We start from the raw sequence: 14,554 nt of genomic DNA on the forward strand, positions 1-14,554 counted from the left end.
TGCATTTGTGTTAATAATCATATATATATATATATATATATAATGCAAAATTTTCCTATTCAATCGAAATAATAGTTTTATATATATTTCTTTGTTGATATTGTTAAGCTTATGATATTGTCAAAGAGCAATTAATTAATAATAATTACCCTGAAAATGAACTCTTCAAGCTTCCAGAATACAAAATATATATATATATATATATATATATATATATATATATATATATATATATATCGGAATAGTCATTAATGCAAAGCCTAGAAAAAGGATGATATATAGTTGCCTTTATAATTAATTAAGAACACTGTTTGAACAGTTCTTTATTTGTTGATTTGTTTGGTACCTAAAATTTCTTCTACTATGAATTATTCTAATAAGAATCAACCACAACTTGCATCCAAAGATTTTTCTAGTTCCTTTCTCGTTAAAAAACCAGTTCATACTCTTCGCAACTTTTATTATATTATAAATTTTAAGGGTACTTCTCAACTCGAAACTTCTGAATGAAGAATAAGGTATTTGGTTTAGTGGTATAAGACTATTTTTATTTTAGAATTTGTAATTATAAGTATTTTTTTCCACATATTGAACCTTTGACCTTATAGATATCATCTGCCGAATATAAATATTGTTTTGCCATTTGAGTCATACTTCATGATTAAGTAAAAATAAATTGAAATTTAGATAATTAACATAGTTATGGGTTAAGGGTCTGTTCGATAAAATTAGCTATTTTGCTAACTATTAATTATTTGAAAAGCATTTAGTTGTTAGCTGTTTAAGTATATTTTCATGAAACGCTAAGATCTAAACATTACATGAGTTAAACGTTATTGTAATCTCTAAAAATTAATCTTACAAAATAACTTTTTAAATAATATTTAACATTTTGACTAAAAACTATTTAAAAAATCATTCGTGAAGGCTGATTAGGTGAATTTCACCAACAAAAGGAGTTAGGAACCAAGATTTCTTAAATCCATATCATAATAATCTGACTTGGTCCATGATTAGTTGTGTAGAAATGATACGTTGGAATTAACATGCATATTTTAGAAAATGATTGGCAATCGAGCAGTCATGTGCTGGTCGGTTTTGATTCAGTAAAGTTGTATTTATATATTCTATCGATTGGAACAACAGATTTTTCCTTGTTAATAATCCCTAGTCTACTATTCTACATATACCAATCAATGTATGACAGTTGTAGCCTATCCCCATAGAAAACCCTTTTGTCCGTCGGATGATGATTAGGATGCCAACTCACAACTCCACACCTTCTTCTGCTTTCGATTCCTTCCTCATAATGCGCCAACCATTGCTTATTTGCTTATGCTTTCCACACAAAAAAATAATAATAAAAAAAAGATCCTCCGATTACAGAATGTCGTATGGCAGTTGGAAAATACATATACTTTTCTACCTTTAGTATAAAATAAAATGGTGCCAATCAGGCATCCCAATCCATCAGGCTAAGTCTAATTCAAGGGATTTTGAATGAATTATTTTCATTTACTATAGTAAAACATTTGACCTCTTATTTAAAGGGATAGAGTAATTTCCATATATATATAATAGAGTCATATTTAATACGATTTAGTTCATCTCTCGCAATCAAAAAATGATTATTTTACTTAATTGTACGAATTTTAATTGTAAATTTATCTAAATATTCTTTAACACTGATAAATAAAGATTGATACAGCGATCCACACATCATTCCCACTCCATTAATAAGAGCAAAATAGTAAAAAAGAAATTAATTCCTCTCAGAGTGTGAAAATGTCTTAGACTGAATGGAATAAAATTAACTTTAAGAAGTGCCAGATTGAATGAAAAGTTAGCGGAGGGAGTAAAAGTAAATTATGGAAAATAATTGTTTTTAAATACCAATTCAATTTATTAAGCAAAATGAAGAACATGATCCTATTTAAGTTCATTTCGACCTTTGACACAGACAAACAATCTCTTTGCTAACGTGTGCGAGTGAGTGATCAGCGCACCATCAAAAAGAAAAAGGCAACAGAGGCGCATTTTAGCGGCCCAACAGAGTCGGAGCTGAGCTTTTGTATTGTAGGCGGAGAATTCATCAAGGAAGCGACTGTCTCCTGATCTGTAAAATCGCTAGATAAAAAAAAAAAAAAAAAAAAACAAGCCAAAACAAACAACTGCCTCTCCCTCTTTCACTCATCTGAAATCTCTATGGCCTTTCACTTCTGAGCTCTGTTGGAGATCTCTCTATCTCCCTTTGGCTCTCTCTCTCTCTCTCTCTCGATTTCTTGATCTGGTACTTGTCGACTTTTCAATGGCTGCTGCACCGGCGAGGGCTCGAGCGGATTACGATTACCTCATAAAGCTTCTCTTGATTGGTGACAGCGGTATGTGAGTCAATTGATTTTTATTTTCTCGGATCTCCTGTTTTGTTTTGTTTTTTTTTTTTTTTTTGTTCGGGTTAAATGTTAAGTTAGGTTTTTTTTTTTTTTTTTTTTTTGTTGCCCTTTTTGGTGCATTATTAGCTTTTTTCATTTGGTTTGCATTTTTTGATTTGTTAATGTCGTTAAGTATCTGATTTCTGGAAGGATTTGAACTGTCGACCCAATTGCATTTCGATGCATCATGAGAATGAGAAGTTTGATTTCTTTTGGTATATTACAAAGCTGAAAATCTTTACCATTTTCGTCCGAATCAGGCCTCAAGAATGTTCTATGCGTAAAAAAAAAATCTCTCTCGTTTTGGTGTGATATGATATTATGCTTCTTATGTTTTGTTGTCATCTGGAAATTTTATTTTTCTCGTTTATTTTTAGTTGCGGGAACTGGAGGGAGTATGATTGGATAGAGAGCACTACTCTGATAGAGTATTGGAATCTTTTCTAGCCACTTTTAAACATGTAATTTGAAATCTTTAATTGTTATTTTGTTGATAAATGGGAAAGCAATATTGTTTTTTGGTTGGAAAATTGTTTTGAACCCTTTGACGTCCTATTGGGACTCCCTGGATGCATATTATCTGAATTTTTTTTTTTTTTGGATTCAGGCTTTTGAAATGCTATTTTCATATATGATGATGTGTCATTTGATGTGCAGTAAATCCTTGGACTTGAAAGGGAACAGAATTTTTCGAACTTGAGTTAGTTTTGTGATTTTGAATGTAGTGTAGCATATGCTTTGGTTTGTAATAGGATATGGAATGCCTAGAAGCAGCAAGGGATAGTACACCAAACATGAGCTGTAGTGTCATAGTCTTTGCTTCATAAATTGGAATACTAAATGATTTTAATTCTTGGCACTGGATGGATCGAATTTGCCATTAAGTCTGGTACTAAATACACCAGAGATGTAAAAGAACAGGCTGGGGATAGTCAAGCTCAGGGTTGCCTTATGCCGTGAGTGGTGGTGTTATCATATTTGCCACATGAAGTGGAATACTAGATTGGTTTTTATTCTTGGCACTGTATTAATCTTTTGCCATAAAGTCTGGTACTAAATACACTGGAGAGGAAAAAGAACAGGCTAGGTAGTCAAGCTCAATATTGGCATTTGCCATCTGCCCACCCCCCCCCCCCCCTCTTTCTCCTCCTCCTTCTCTCTTTCTTTAGCTGTAGTAATTTATGGCCATCAGTATCTTACAAATATCTGCTGGATCAGGATCAGAGCACGTTGGCTATTTGATACAGTTTCTTATTTTGCCTATTAGTTGCTCAGTGGTTAAATTTCATAGCAGATATTATTTTATTGGTTTTACTAAGAGAAATGTATATCTCAAAATACTTTCATTATAAATTGTGAGCAATTTTTTTATCTGTCTTAGATTTTGCGATTTAATAAACTTTTGCTCCAAATTTGTGCTATGTGAAAGTGCTGCATTAGTTGATTGGTTTTTTTGTTACTTTCTGTGCTCTATTATTGGTTGATCTGCCATGTCCGAGTGTTAAACTGAGGTTCAGATTGATTATCATTTCGGTTTTTTAATATGGTTAGAACCAATTGTTATGTTCCTTCCATTAAGTTTCCTATGTATTCAACTATTCATGTTGCTTGGATCCATGTAACTGTTTGATCATTTTGATAAACTAATGCCTATGTATTCAACTATTCATGTTGCGTGGATCCATCTAACTGTTTGTTCATTTTGAGAAACTAATATCTTGGATAAACAAACTTCAAAATTCTGTCATTTATGAGATTGAGGCTTGACGATTCTGAGATGGACATTATATCTTTAAAAAACCTTGAAGTTGTAATCATGAGAAGTTTTCTATTTATATTCATATTTAGTTATCTGACAGGATTGGTCCTCTTTCATTCAACTTGATGCTTGTCTTTTTGCAACTATGGCCTTATTAGCAAAAATTGAATCGGGTTAGTTGGAGCCTTGGAGGGTCTTTCAAGTTGCAAACACTCTGATTTTCAACATAGCTGATATCTGAAAACTTTGGATTTGGTTATTTTACTGAGCTATTTGTCGTGTATGACAAATAATGTTGCTGCAGGGATTTTATTTTCCGACTTTACCTCTGTATACTTGTATCCTTTTTTGGTTAAAAAATAATTGATCCACTATTTTTAAGATCAATTAACTGAAAAATTAGGAAAGCAAAAGTAGCTAAATCAATGGTTCGAAGAAGGATTAATTGGTTGGTTAATCATTAGTGATAACCTAAGAAAATTACACGTTTATGTACAGTTAAGAGAAAAATTTAGGAGGTCCAATTGTTTGGTTCAGTGGAAAAAAAGTCCTTGGTGTGCAAGCCCAAGGACATTTATTAGATCTTTACAGCCACCTTATGCTAAAAATGTTGGAAGCAGGATGGCCCAAGATTTATCCCGAGGATCTTTATTTGGTGTGGCCATAACAGGGTAACAGTCTTTTAAGGCAAAGCTGGAGTCTGCATTATCCGCATACTAGCTTTACAATTTATTACCATGTTGGATGAATTTGTTTCTTGTGTTCTAATGTGCTTTTGTGTCATTTTTCCACTGTTGGATTCAGAATTATTGGTTTGGAAGGAAATTTTCAATTGTTGAAATTAATAATTCAATCATTAAGTTAAAGTCTAATTACATGTCAGGGAGTCCACAGCTAGTTTACCAGATTTGAGAACACATTGTTTTCATATGGCTTGGGGATTTACTATATATAAATATACTGTTTCACATAATCAGTGCATAATTAATATTATTGAACTTTCTGCTGGAGTATGTGCCAATCTTTTGAGTTCTGGCATGTTGTTTGCTAATTGATTTGTTGTTCTCATTATATTTTTTGATATATTTTTTGGAATCTGAAAGTTTATGTGCTTCGTCCAATTTGGATAACCATGAAAGCTGAGTTTGTCTACTATTGATATTGAGCTAAAGTTTTTAATTGTTCTTGCTGTTTAACTTCTCAGGTGTGGGCAAGAGTTGCCTTCTTTTGCGCTTCTCTGATGGTTCCTTCACCACTAGTTTTATCACCACCATAGGGTTTGTAATTCCTGACTGTGAATTCAAACTGCATTATCTGTGTTCCCTATTGTAATTTCTCTGACATCCCAAGATTACTTTTCCTGTGCAGAATTGATTTCAAGATAAGAACCATTGAGCTTGATGGCAAAAGAATTAAGCTTCAAATTTGGGATACAGCGGGTCAGGAACGATTCCGAACAATTACAACTGGTAAGTTTCTTTCTTTCTTTTTGTACTGTTATTTAAATCTGACAAAGGGAGATGGTATCTCGGTGAAGTCTAGTATCCTTTTCTGAGTTTTGCCAATGTTGCATATTTTCATACAAAAATTGAACTGATGCATGGTTACTGAAATTTTTGTTTTCCTTGATGGTTTCCTAGTGGGAACAGTCAATCTAATGTACCTAATTACTCAGTTTTTCCCTGGTTGGAGAAATGAGGACTTTCTTGTTTGACTCTCTGGGGTTAGGGTTCTCCAGCCATTCGAGCTTATGCCATGAAAATGGGAATTGACTTTTGGGAAGGATGCTTTATTGTGATTCCTCAAGTACAGGTGCTTGCAAGCTTAGTTAGTTGTGGTGGCCTGATTGGTAGTAGAGAAATCTGTTAGCCACCTTTTTTGAGGCACATGATTTCATATTTGCACCTTGGAGACTGCCTAAATCTTTCAGTATCTAGGAAACCTATCTGATGCTTTAGTTGGCACTTCATATTCTCTTTCTACGCTTATGCTTACAGCATCTCTGTTCTCTGGACCTAGTGCCACTTCTATGTGAAGAAGTTTATCTAGTTAACCCGATAAAGTCTTCTGAACTGGCTGATATATTATTTAATGCATTTTAACTTTTAAGGGCCTATTAATAGGTTTTTAGAAATTGTTATATAATTATTTTGTAGTTTTATGGCAATGTCTCATTAGATTCTTGTCTTCATTGCTTCTTCCCACAATTGTTTTAGAAGAATTGTTTTATAGTTCATCTAATTTAGTTCCCTGGTAAATAATTCCTTGTGACTTTTACAGCTTACTACCGTGGAGCCATGGGCATTTTGCTGGTCTATGATGTTACTGATGAGTCATCTTTCAACAGTAAGTTTCCATGTTCTTTTTCAGATAAATTTTCTGATAGCTATGAAAACTACAAGTGTAAACTAATTTTGCTTCATCCAAGTACTTTTTGGATTATTTTTGCTCATTATTTGTGTATTGCTGGCTAGACCATTCTCACTTACAGTAGTCTGATTTCACTGAGAATGAGGTGGGGAATCGCACCAAGTTCACTAAACATTTGTCTTTCACCTGTGCACCTTCTGGTGTCCATCAGTTTTCTTATGTATATTGCTTGTTGCCATTTTCAGACATCAGGAATTGGATTCGCAATATTGAACAGCATGCTTCTGATAATGTTAACAAAATATTGGTGGGAAACAAGGCTGACATGGATGAAAGCAAAAGGGTATTATACTCTGTCTTTGATGTTTATTGATAAAAAAAATGTCTGTTTAAATGGCCGCTGTTTTATCCTTTTTTTTTTTTTTCAATATTGTTTGTTTTCTAATAGCTGCTAACTGGCAAGGTTGTTAATTTATCCATAGATTTGTGTCTCGTGATGGAAATTTTCACTGGACTTTCCATAAAGAGAACAAATTGGTGATTGAAATTAAATTTAAACTTTTTAATTAGTTAAATCTGTCTTTGTATCTCTGCCTCTCTGATGGATTGCTTTTACCATAAATGTCATGCCCCCTATTATTTTCTTGATATTTTTTAGGCTGTGCCAACATCCAAGGGCCAAGCACTTGCTGATGAGTATGGAATCAAGTTCTTTGAAACTGTGAGTAACTCTTACAGATCATGAAGTTAATTGAATGAGTGTTCTTGGTATTAATGGAAAATGATGTATTGCAGAGCGCAAAGACAAATCTAAATGTTGAGCAAGTTTTCTTTTCAATAGCAAGGGATATAAAGCAAAGGCTTGCTGATACAGACTCAAAAGCTGAGGTATTTGAATTTTATGCAACTTTTTTTACTCTAGCTAGTTTTCCTCCCCAAAGGGGGAAAAAAAAGAATCTAATTTGAACATTTTTTGTCATTTGGTTGTAGCCTACAACAATTAAGATTAATCAACCAGACCAGGCAGGTGGGGGTGGTCAAGCTGCCCAAAAATCAGCTTGCTGTGGATCTTAAGAGCAAATTATTTTTAGCAGGAGATTAATTGCAGGTGACACTTTTGTCTTGAAAGGGAAGGAAAGTAAAAAAAAAAAAAAAAAAAAAAAAACTAATTCTGATGACTGGACAATTGGTGCTTGTGATTTTTTTCTTTTTGTCATTCTTTTTAATCCTTGTTTTAGTGTGTGAAAGGTAGTTTTTTATTATATAGTACATTTTGTGGTTTTAACAGTTGTGCATCTTGTTGCACACTTCTCTTTCTTTTTCTTTTTCCTTTTTTTTTTTTTTTTAAATTCCCTTCTCGGATTCCTGATTTGCTTCAGACGGACTGGAAAAATTTGTTAGGTTCTTTGTGATGTAAAAAGAATTAAAAATGGCTTCTATTTAAAGTATTTGAATTGCACAGAAAGCGCTTCAGTTTAGTCAGGGATCAAGAATCAAAGAGCAGTTAGAAGTGGACAAAATGACAGGTCTTGCTTTACGAGAGTTGAATGTATCTAGTTCAACAGATATAACCTATAATGACGCTCTTATATCTTAAGAATCAATGGACATATATATATTAAAAATAAAATAAAACCAACACTGAAATCCTTTTATACGCTGTGCGTTTACAGAGAGCAAAATTATGATCCAAGTAAATGTAATTAACGTTTTCTCCCACTTCATATGGTACATGAGCGAGTACGCTACTACCAATCAATATCAAAGCAAACGAAAAATTAAATACAACCAACCAAAAAAGGTCAAACTCAAAATTAGATTTTGCCTCGATGATTTACACAGCAATTAGAACATAACTCTCTTGTGTCTTTCTTAGATATTCTAGCAAGCAGCATCTTATATCTCAATTCTCAATAACCTGCAAACAATAGTACATGAACTACACCATATTAACAAAAAGCACCGCTTGGCCAGTTCCAAATGGTATTCCCTACAACATATATCATTTGCTATTCTGTAATAATACATTTGCTAGGTCATACTTGCTTCTATGCACATGAGAGGCTATTCTGTAACAAGTTTCGGCAAAATAGTTGTTTCACAAATTTAGTTCTTCCTTCCCATAGATGCGCTGAAGCTCACGAGTTGCTGCTTGAAATGATTCTGAAAAAAAAAAAAAAAAAAAGAAAAGAGGAAATTTGACAGAATCAGTATGTGGGAACTATCACAGTTAGAAAATGGCAAAATGATCAATTTGCACTGTTAACTCATGCCCCAGAGAGAAGGGCTTGCTTTGTATCAAGGGACAAAAAGAACAGTTTAGCGTGTGCATAATCAATCGTGCTCATAATATCTAGTGCAATTGTAGAAATCTTGAGCTTGCTATGCACTAATAAAGAGATTGTAAATTTGACACGTGCTAGCAGCCACTTCAAGAAAAGATGCTGAAGAATGTAACATGATTTCACAGTAGCCTTTTACGTCTATGATCGTAACATATGCTGAATGAGTGTTCAAATCCCAGCAAATTCAAAACATGTATAAGAAAAGAAAAAAATTACCTTTCCACATTCGAAAGGATTTCTGATTAATTGGTGCACCAAACACTGTTTGAATTACATCAAACAGCATGCTTTCAGGAGTGCTCCTTAATTCTTGTACGATCTGATAAATAGTCTTTCCATTCTCAAAGTATATATGATTGTTTGGATGTTTTGTCTTGCAACCGGCATGGCGTTCAAACTCATATGCATTCAACACCTTACATATAATATCACAAAAATAATAAATAAATAAATAGATAAATAGATAGATTCAGAGTGCTTTTTGCCAGGCTTAGCATAAACTTAAGCTTGCAACTTACCTTAGAGAAGTTACATGATTGACAACTACAGAGATAGCCAGAGCCTTTTATAACACCGCGAAGCTCCTTGTACATGCAGGGTAGGATGTCAATAAAACAAATCCAAAAACAATGGACCAGTAAAAGAGAAAAAAGGCGCTGAACCTACCTCCCGTGACAAAGAAACATACTTTACAGGAACACCATCAAGCATACCAGTTGAAATCAAACTTCTGACATTTGAAGGAAAGCTATTTGGTGCTTCTTTTCGGGTAGTTTTGACCTCTGGTTTGTTCCTGGGAACAGATTCAAGTTTTGCCTTTGCAACTCGAGTGTTGCTTGCAGCTGCAGCTGCAGCTGCATCTGCATTTGATGCATCCAACTCTTTTTCGTGAACTGCTTCTGGTGCCTGAACTGAGGACTGATACTGATCATAACCACTACCAGGCCTGCCAACAGGTATAATATCCTGTGCATCGGGAAATCCCCCAAAAGATATCATATTGGCATCCTCCTTACTGTAGGCATCAGTTATCGGAATAGCGTTGTCGTCTTCTTTGATATATGTGTGACATGTTGCTACATTATGGGCATCTCTATCATAGCCGTGACCCATTAATGTGACATTACCATCCTCCTTATCATAGGCCTGCCCCATTGATATAAAATTATTTTCACTGTTACTCTCATTGATAAAACCATGTCCCTTCAGTTCATGCATACCATTGTCACAGTCCTTAACTTGATTGACTTTAACTTTCCTAAAACCATTGTAGCCAAGACATGCTTCTGGATCTTCCATAGTGTGAGACATAGACAGACTAACAGATGCATTGTCATCTGTTCCAAAATTGACAGATCTTGCTGTTTCAGGTCCAAATAAACGGTGCATAAATTGGTTTGGAACTGACTGAAAACCAGATGGGTTGTCCCAAGTAGGAACATTTGCATTGGAAATTTGTGAACTAGATGTGCTGTTTGGTGTTAGGAGAGCCTGCTTCTTGTTTGGGAACAACTCAGGTTCGGCTGCATCTATAAACCAGTGACGAGACCGTTTAGGGTCAATTCTTGAAGGATTATCAAATGGAGGATCTCCTTCTGTACCCTTTGCCATCCAAAAACCCTTCTGAAAAAAATGCCAGATTAAATCAGAAGTAGCCTTCCAAAATAGGCACACATGCACTTGCAGACAGAAAAGGCACAACTTTACAAGGATAGAATCAAAAAGTTTTATTTACGGAAAGAAGGGGGGGGGGAACCCAGAACAATTCCTTAACAGTAAAAGGAATGATTTTTTTATTAAAAAAAAAAAAAGAACCAGAAAAATTGGCCTTACTCCATGTTTAAGCATCAAACTGACATTTCCAAGATGTCAACAGAATATAATTCCAGATATCTCCTAAAACAAGCAACGTTGCTCTTATTAACACATCCATAGGAATAAGAATAACCATCTTAAAACGGTATTCTACAGCAAATCCTCAATCCCAAGCAGCCAAAACAAATTGGAGAGCTTAATACTAATTAAGCATAATGACATTCAACCAAGTCATAGGATGATTCTCAAAATTCAAAGATACCTTCAAAATAGATTAAGAGAAGACTCCCAAACTCAGCAATCCTCACTGATAAAACACTGCACTTCCTAAACCCATTTATGCAAGCCAAACGTTATTCTTTCAAAACATTTCCAGGAGAAAAACTACAGATTTCTGCACTAGTAACTCCCTACAACCCATTCAGCAGGCCAAGAATATATTCCACACACATGTTTTCACGAAATTAAACAGCGAAGTAACTGAAAACGCCATTGAAAAGAAAAATTGTGGACCCCAGAAAAAGAAAATATATTAATACCTGATAAAAACTTCAAAGAAGAATCTAAACATACCATTTTGCTTCTCCACGGTTTCTACTACTCTTAATGGATAGTAGTGATCACTTGGAAATTCAAAAGCTATCTGTTACATTAAAATAGTTAAACAAAAAAAAAAAAAAAATGAAGAAATTAAGCTCTTCTAACAAAAATCAAAACTTTCAGGATTTATAGTAAACTCAGCCCTAATAGCTCAAAAACGCCACCATAATTACCCTTATAGAAACGTCTTTCCTACATAGAAACGCTTAAAAACTCTGTACAATTTGAAGTCAATTTCAAACTTATAGAATGCAAAAGGGAACAAAACAGGGGAGCTTTAACCCTAAAAATGGAGACTAAAAGGTAAAGAAAAATTAGCCATACCTTTACGATGACCAAGAATCTGACCGGATCATCGATAGCGCGTTTAATTTTTCAGGCGAAGGACACCGACGACATAATTGAGAGAGAAAAAGAAAAGAAAAAAAAAAAATTACAGTTGACGATATTGTGTGTGAGGAGCACCCGATTTTTCCCTGTAGAAACGAATATAAAAATGGGCCAAACCTGCATGATCAGAATTCACGGTTACTTGTATCATGACCGCACACGTGTCGTATAGATGAGATATCCAGACCGTTGAGTAGGTGAAACGGTTTTGGTAAGGACTAAGGAGTTTGTCTTTTTCTTTTCCTTTTCGTTGGGGTAAGGATTGGATGAGGATGATCCTTTTTGGTCTTTTTCTTTTTTCTGAAATTAAAAAAAAAAATGATCATGTTTGTTTATTGCAAACCGTTTGATTAATTTCTTTTTATTTTATTAAAAATAAGTATAGAAACCAAAGTCTTCGACGTCGATTTGCTACAACAATTCATACAAGGTGACAGCTGATATTACGAGATAGGCCAAAATAGATTTTTCAATCGATGAGGGAACCACCAAAGTGAAGAAAAAAATTTTTTGTACTACATTATAAGGAAAATAAAAAAAAAAAATTTCGAGTTTGTAGTAGCCCCTTCCATTAATATTGCTGATAGCTAGTAACTGATGGCTGATGATATTTTTAATTAATAATGATATTTGGTAAAATTTTGATATTGATTATTGTTAAAATATAGAACGACCATTAAACATATATATTTTTTAAAATTCATAAGAACATGATTATTTCATATATTATAATCTATAATGTGAATATACCATTTCCAATTATATATATATATATATATATATATATATATATATATATATATATATATATATATATATATTATTGGCACAAATTATATTATAAGAGTATTTTAGGAAATTTAACAAAAAGACCATTTCCAAAAATGAAAATATAACTTATTTTTAGACTAACCCTTATGAAAAATTAGACTATGTTTTGAGACAGAATATGTAATTAAATTTTAATATATAATAAAATTATTATTTTTGAATAATTACAAATAAAATGATAATAAAAAACATTAATTTGAAAAAAAAAGATTTGTTAATAATTTTTATAAAGTTAATGAGGTTCGAAAATAATATAATACAAATCGAGAATATAAGTTAATGAGGTTAAAAAACTTACCCAATCTTTACAATTTAGTTGTTGGGTGTGAATCAGAATAAGTTAGCTAAACCAAATGCTCTCTTACTCCTGTAAATATCATTTTTGCTTTCCATTTTTATTTATCTCAAATTATGATACTATTTTTCCTCCTTATAAATGATATTTTGTTAAAAAAGAATTTATTCTATTATTATATAAACTATGGTTCCGTTTTAAATCGAAGTCGAACCAGTTAAAACCGGAATCAAATTGTAATCAATGATTTAAAATTCTGAACTTTAATCAAAACTAGATATTTAAGATTCGGTTGCGGTTCTTTATATTTAAATTAAAACCGACGATTCTAGTTTCAAATTGTTAAAAAAAATATATATAACACATGGTTTTCAATTGGTAAAACTAATTTTAATTTTCACCATTAAGTGCAGTAATTCTACCATTATCTTAAAATTTATTAATATAAATATAACTTGTAAATAGTAAGTGAGAAAAAAGAAAAATAAAAGAAACTCCTCATTTAAATTTTTTTAATTTAAATCTTTTACATTTTATAATATATATTTTTTACATACAAATTATACAATATTTATTTAAGATTTATTTTTTTAATTAATTCTCAAATAAAATAAAAAGAATTTTTTCTCTTTTACAATGGCATTGTAAAAAAGGGCAATTTGAAAGGTATTTTTTGAAAAAAAAAAAAATATATTGTAATCTTTTTAACTCTTATTTTTGGTTTTAAACCAGAACTGAACTAAAACTGGCGATTTTAAAACTATTTTTGAAATTGAACGATTCTAGAACCTGGTCATGGTTAGTTCTAATTTCTAAAAAATCCATACCTAATTATCTCCATACTTGATTATTTCAATCATATATTAAAAAATTAATTTTAATTAGTTTGAAGAAAAATTAATGTGAATTGTTTAATTATAATAGAATGAAGTAGATTATTTAATAACTAGCCACATACTTATTTTATGCACAATTTTAATAAATATTAATTTTAATATTTAATTTCAATTTTAACATCTCGCTTTTATTAAAATTATTTTTTAATATTCATATAACTTATTTGTAAATAAATAATTTTAAAACCTTTAATATTCAAATTTATGATATTAAACTTTTCATCTTAAATTGTCACGACCCGATTCCATGGGCCGGATCGGCACTAGGGGCCAGGTAAGCTTAAGGCCCCCGAGGCCCGTAGTAAACCTGAAATACTAAAAATTTACTACCTCAAATTAATTTTAAACGTTCAGCTCATATTTATAGAGAAAAATAAACCTCAAGATTTTATCAAGTTTCGGCCCAAATTATCAGCTACCACATTTCACAGTTTGGGCCCAATTAACAATACATCACTTTTTAATATGGGCTCACAAAATAATTTCGTCTATGATAATACACAACTAAATGTAAATAAATTCTACAACTGCGAAGTCACTAACTGATTGATATACATAGCCTTTTATACATACAGTTACATAGTGAAATAATTATGGAACTAGGGAAAATTCCTTTAGTGCCCTGCGTCGAAGAAACGTATCCTAAATCGAATTAGAGAGAAACTTACTTCCTGAAAAATTAGACAAGATATGTGAGCTTTCTAAGGAGTAACTATTATTACACAACACACACATTCACACAATTGTGTAAATATATATAAATCTAGTCGTCCGACTAGTTATATGCTCACGCAGCCAGTCACACAAATGGCATGTCACCA

At 32.4% G+C, this 14,554-nt stretch overlaps 2 protein-coding genes across 5 annotated transcripts; one reads left to right on the top strand and one right to left on the bottom strand.

Annotated features, from left to right (window-relative positions):
- Positions 1-1,942: 1,942 nt before the first annotated feature.
- On the top strand, positions 1,943-8,026 carry LOC105628216 (Ras-related small GTP-binding family protein). Its single transcript, XM_012209591.4, has 8 exons — positions 1,943-2,381; positions 5,396-5,468; positions 5,560-5,660; positions 6,472-6,537; positions 6,807-6,904; positions 7,220-7,282; positions 7,357-7,449; positions 7,552-8,026. The coding sequence occupies exons 1-8, from the start codon at positions 2,309-2,311 to the stop codon at positions 7,633-7,635; spliced, it is 651 nt and encodes a 216-aa protein (XP_012064981.3). The 5' UTR covers positions 1,943-2,308; the 3' UTR covers positions 7,636-8,026.
- A 313-nt stretch (positions 8,027-8,339) lies between these two features.
- LOC105628218 (DNA-binding protein) lies at positions 8,340-11,804 on the bottom strand. 4 transcript variants are annotated; one of them, XM_012209593.4, is made up of 6 exons: positions 11,646-11,804; positions 11,295-11,364; positions 9,573-10,529; positions 9,425-9,490; positions 9,123-9,321; positions 8,340-8,724 (listed from the first exon to the last, which is right to left on the bottom strand). In XM_012209593.4, the coding sequence occupies exons 2-6, from the start codon at positions 11,295-11,297 to the stop codon at positions 8,660-8,662; spliced, it is 1,290 nt and encodes a 429-aa protein (XP_012064983.1). In that variant the 5' UTR covers positions 11,298-11,364; positions 11,646-11,804; the 3' UTR covers positions 8,340-8,659. The 4 variants fall into 4 exon arrangements, with proteins under 4 accessions (XP_012064983.1, XP_012064984.1, XP_012064985.1 ...); XM_012209594.3 differs by having other exon boundaries at positions 11,261-11,364; XM_012209595.4 differs by lacking the exon at positions 11,295-11,364 and having other exon boundaries at positions 11,646-11,795.
- Positions 11,805-14,554: the final 2,750 nt, after the last annotated feature.

Source organism: Jatropha curcas, chromosome 1 (assembly GCF_041381405.1).
Source record: "Jatropha curcas cultivar XTBG-Jc1 chromosome 1, XTBG_Jcur_1.0, whole genome shotgun sequence".
NCBI classification, from domain to species: Eukaryota; Viridiplantae; Streptophyta; class Magnoliopsida; order Malpighiales; family Euphorbiaceae; genus Jatropha; species Jatropha curcas.

Excerpts from the sequence above, each read along its gene's own strand:
- LOC105628216 (XM_012209591.4), top strand. The coding sequence starts at position 2,309 with ATGGCTGCTGCACCGGCGAGGGCTCGAGCGGATTACGATTACCTCATA. Across the intron at positions 5,469-5,559 it reads AGTTTTATCACCACCATAGG|AATTGATTTCAAGATAAGAA; the intron begins GTTTGTAATTCC and ends TTTCCTGTGCAG. Across the intron at positions 6,905-7,219 it reads ACATGGATGAAAGCAAAAGG|GCTGTGCCAACATCCAAGGG; the intron begins GTATTATACTCT and ends GATATTTTTTAG.
- LOC105628218 (XM_020676894.2), bottom strand. Across the intron at positions 9,322-9,424 it reads AATCATGTAACTTCTCTAAG|GTGTTGAATGCATATGAGTT; the intron begins GTAAGTTGCAAG and ends ATTATATGTAAG. Across the intron at positions 8,725-9,122 it reads ATCCTTTCGAATGTGGAAAG|AATCATTTCAAGCAGCAACT; the intron begins GTAATTTTTTTC and ends TTTTTTTTTCAG.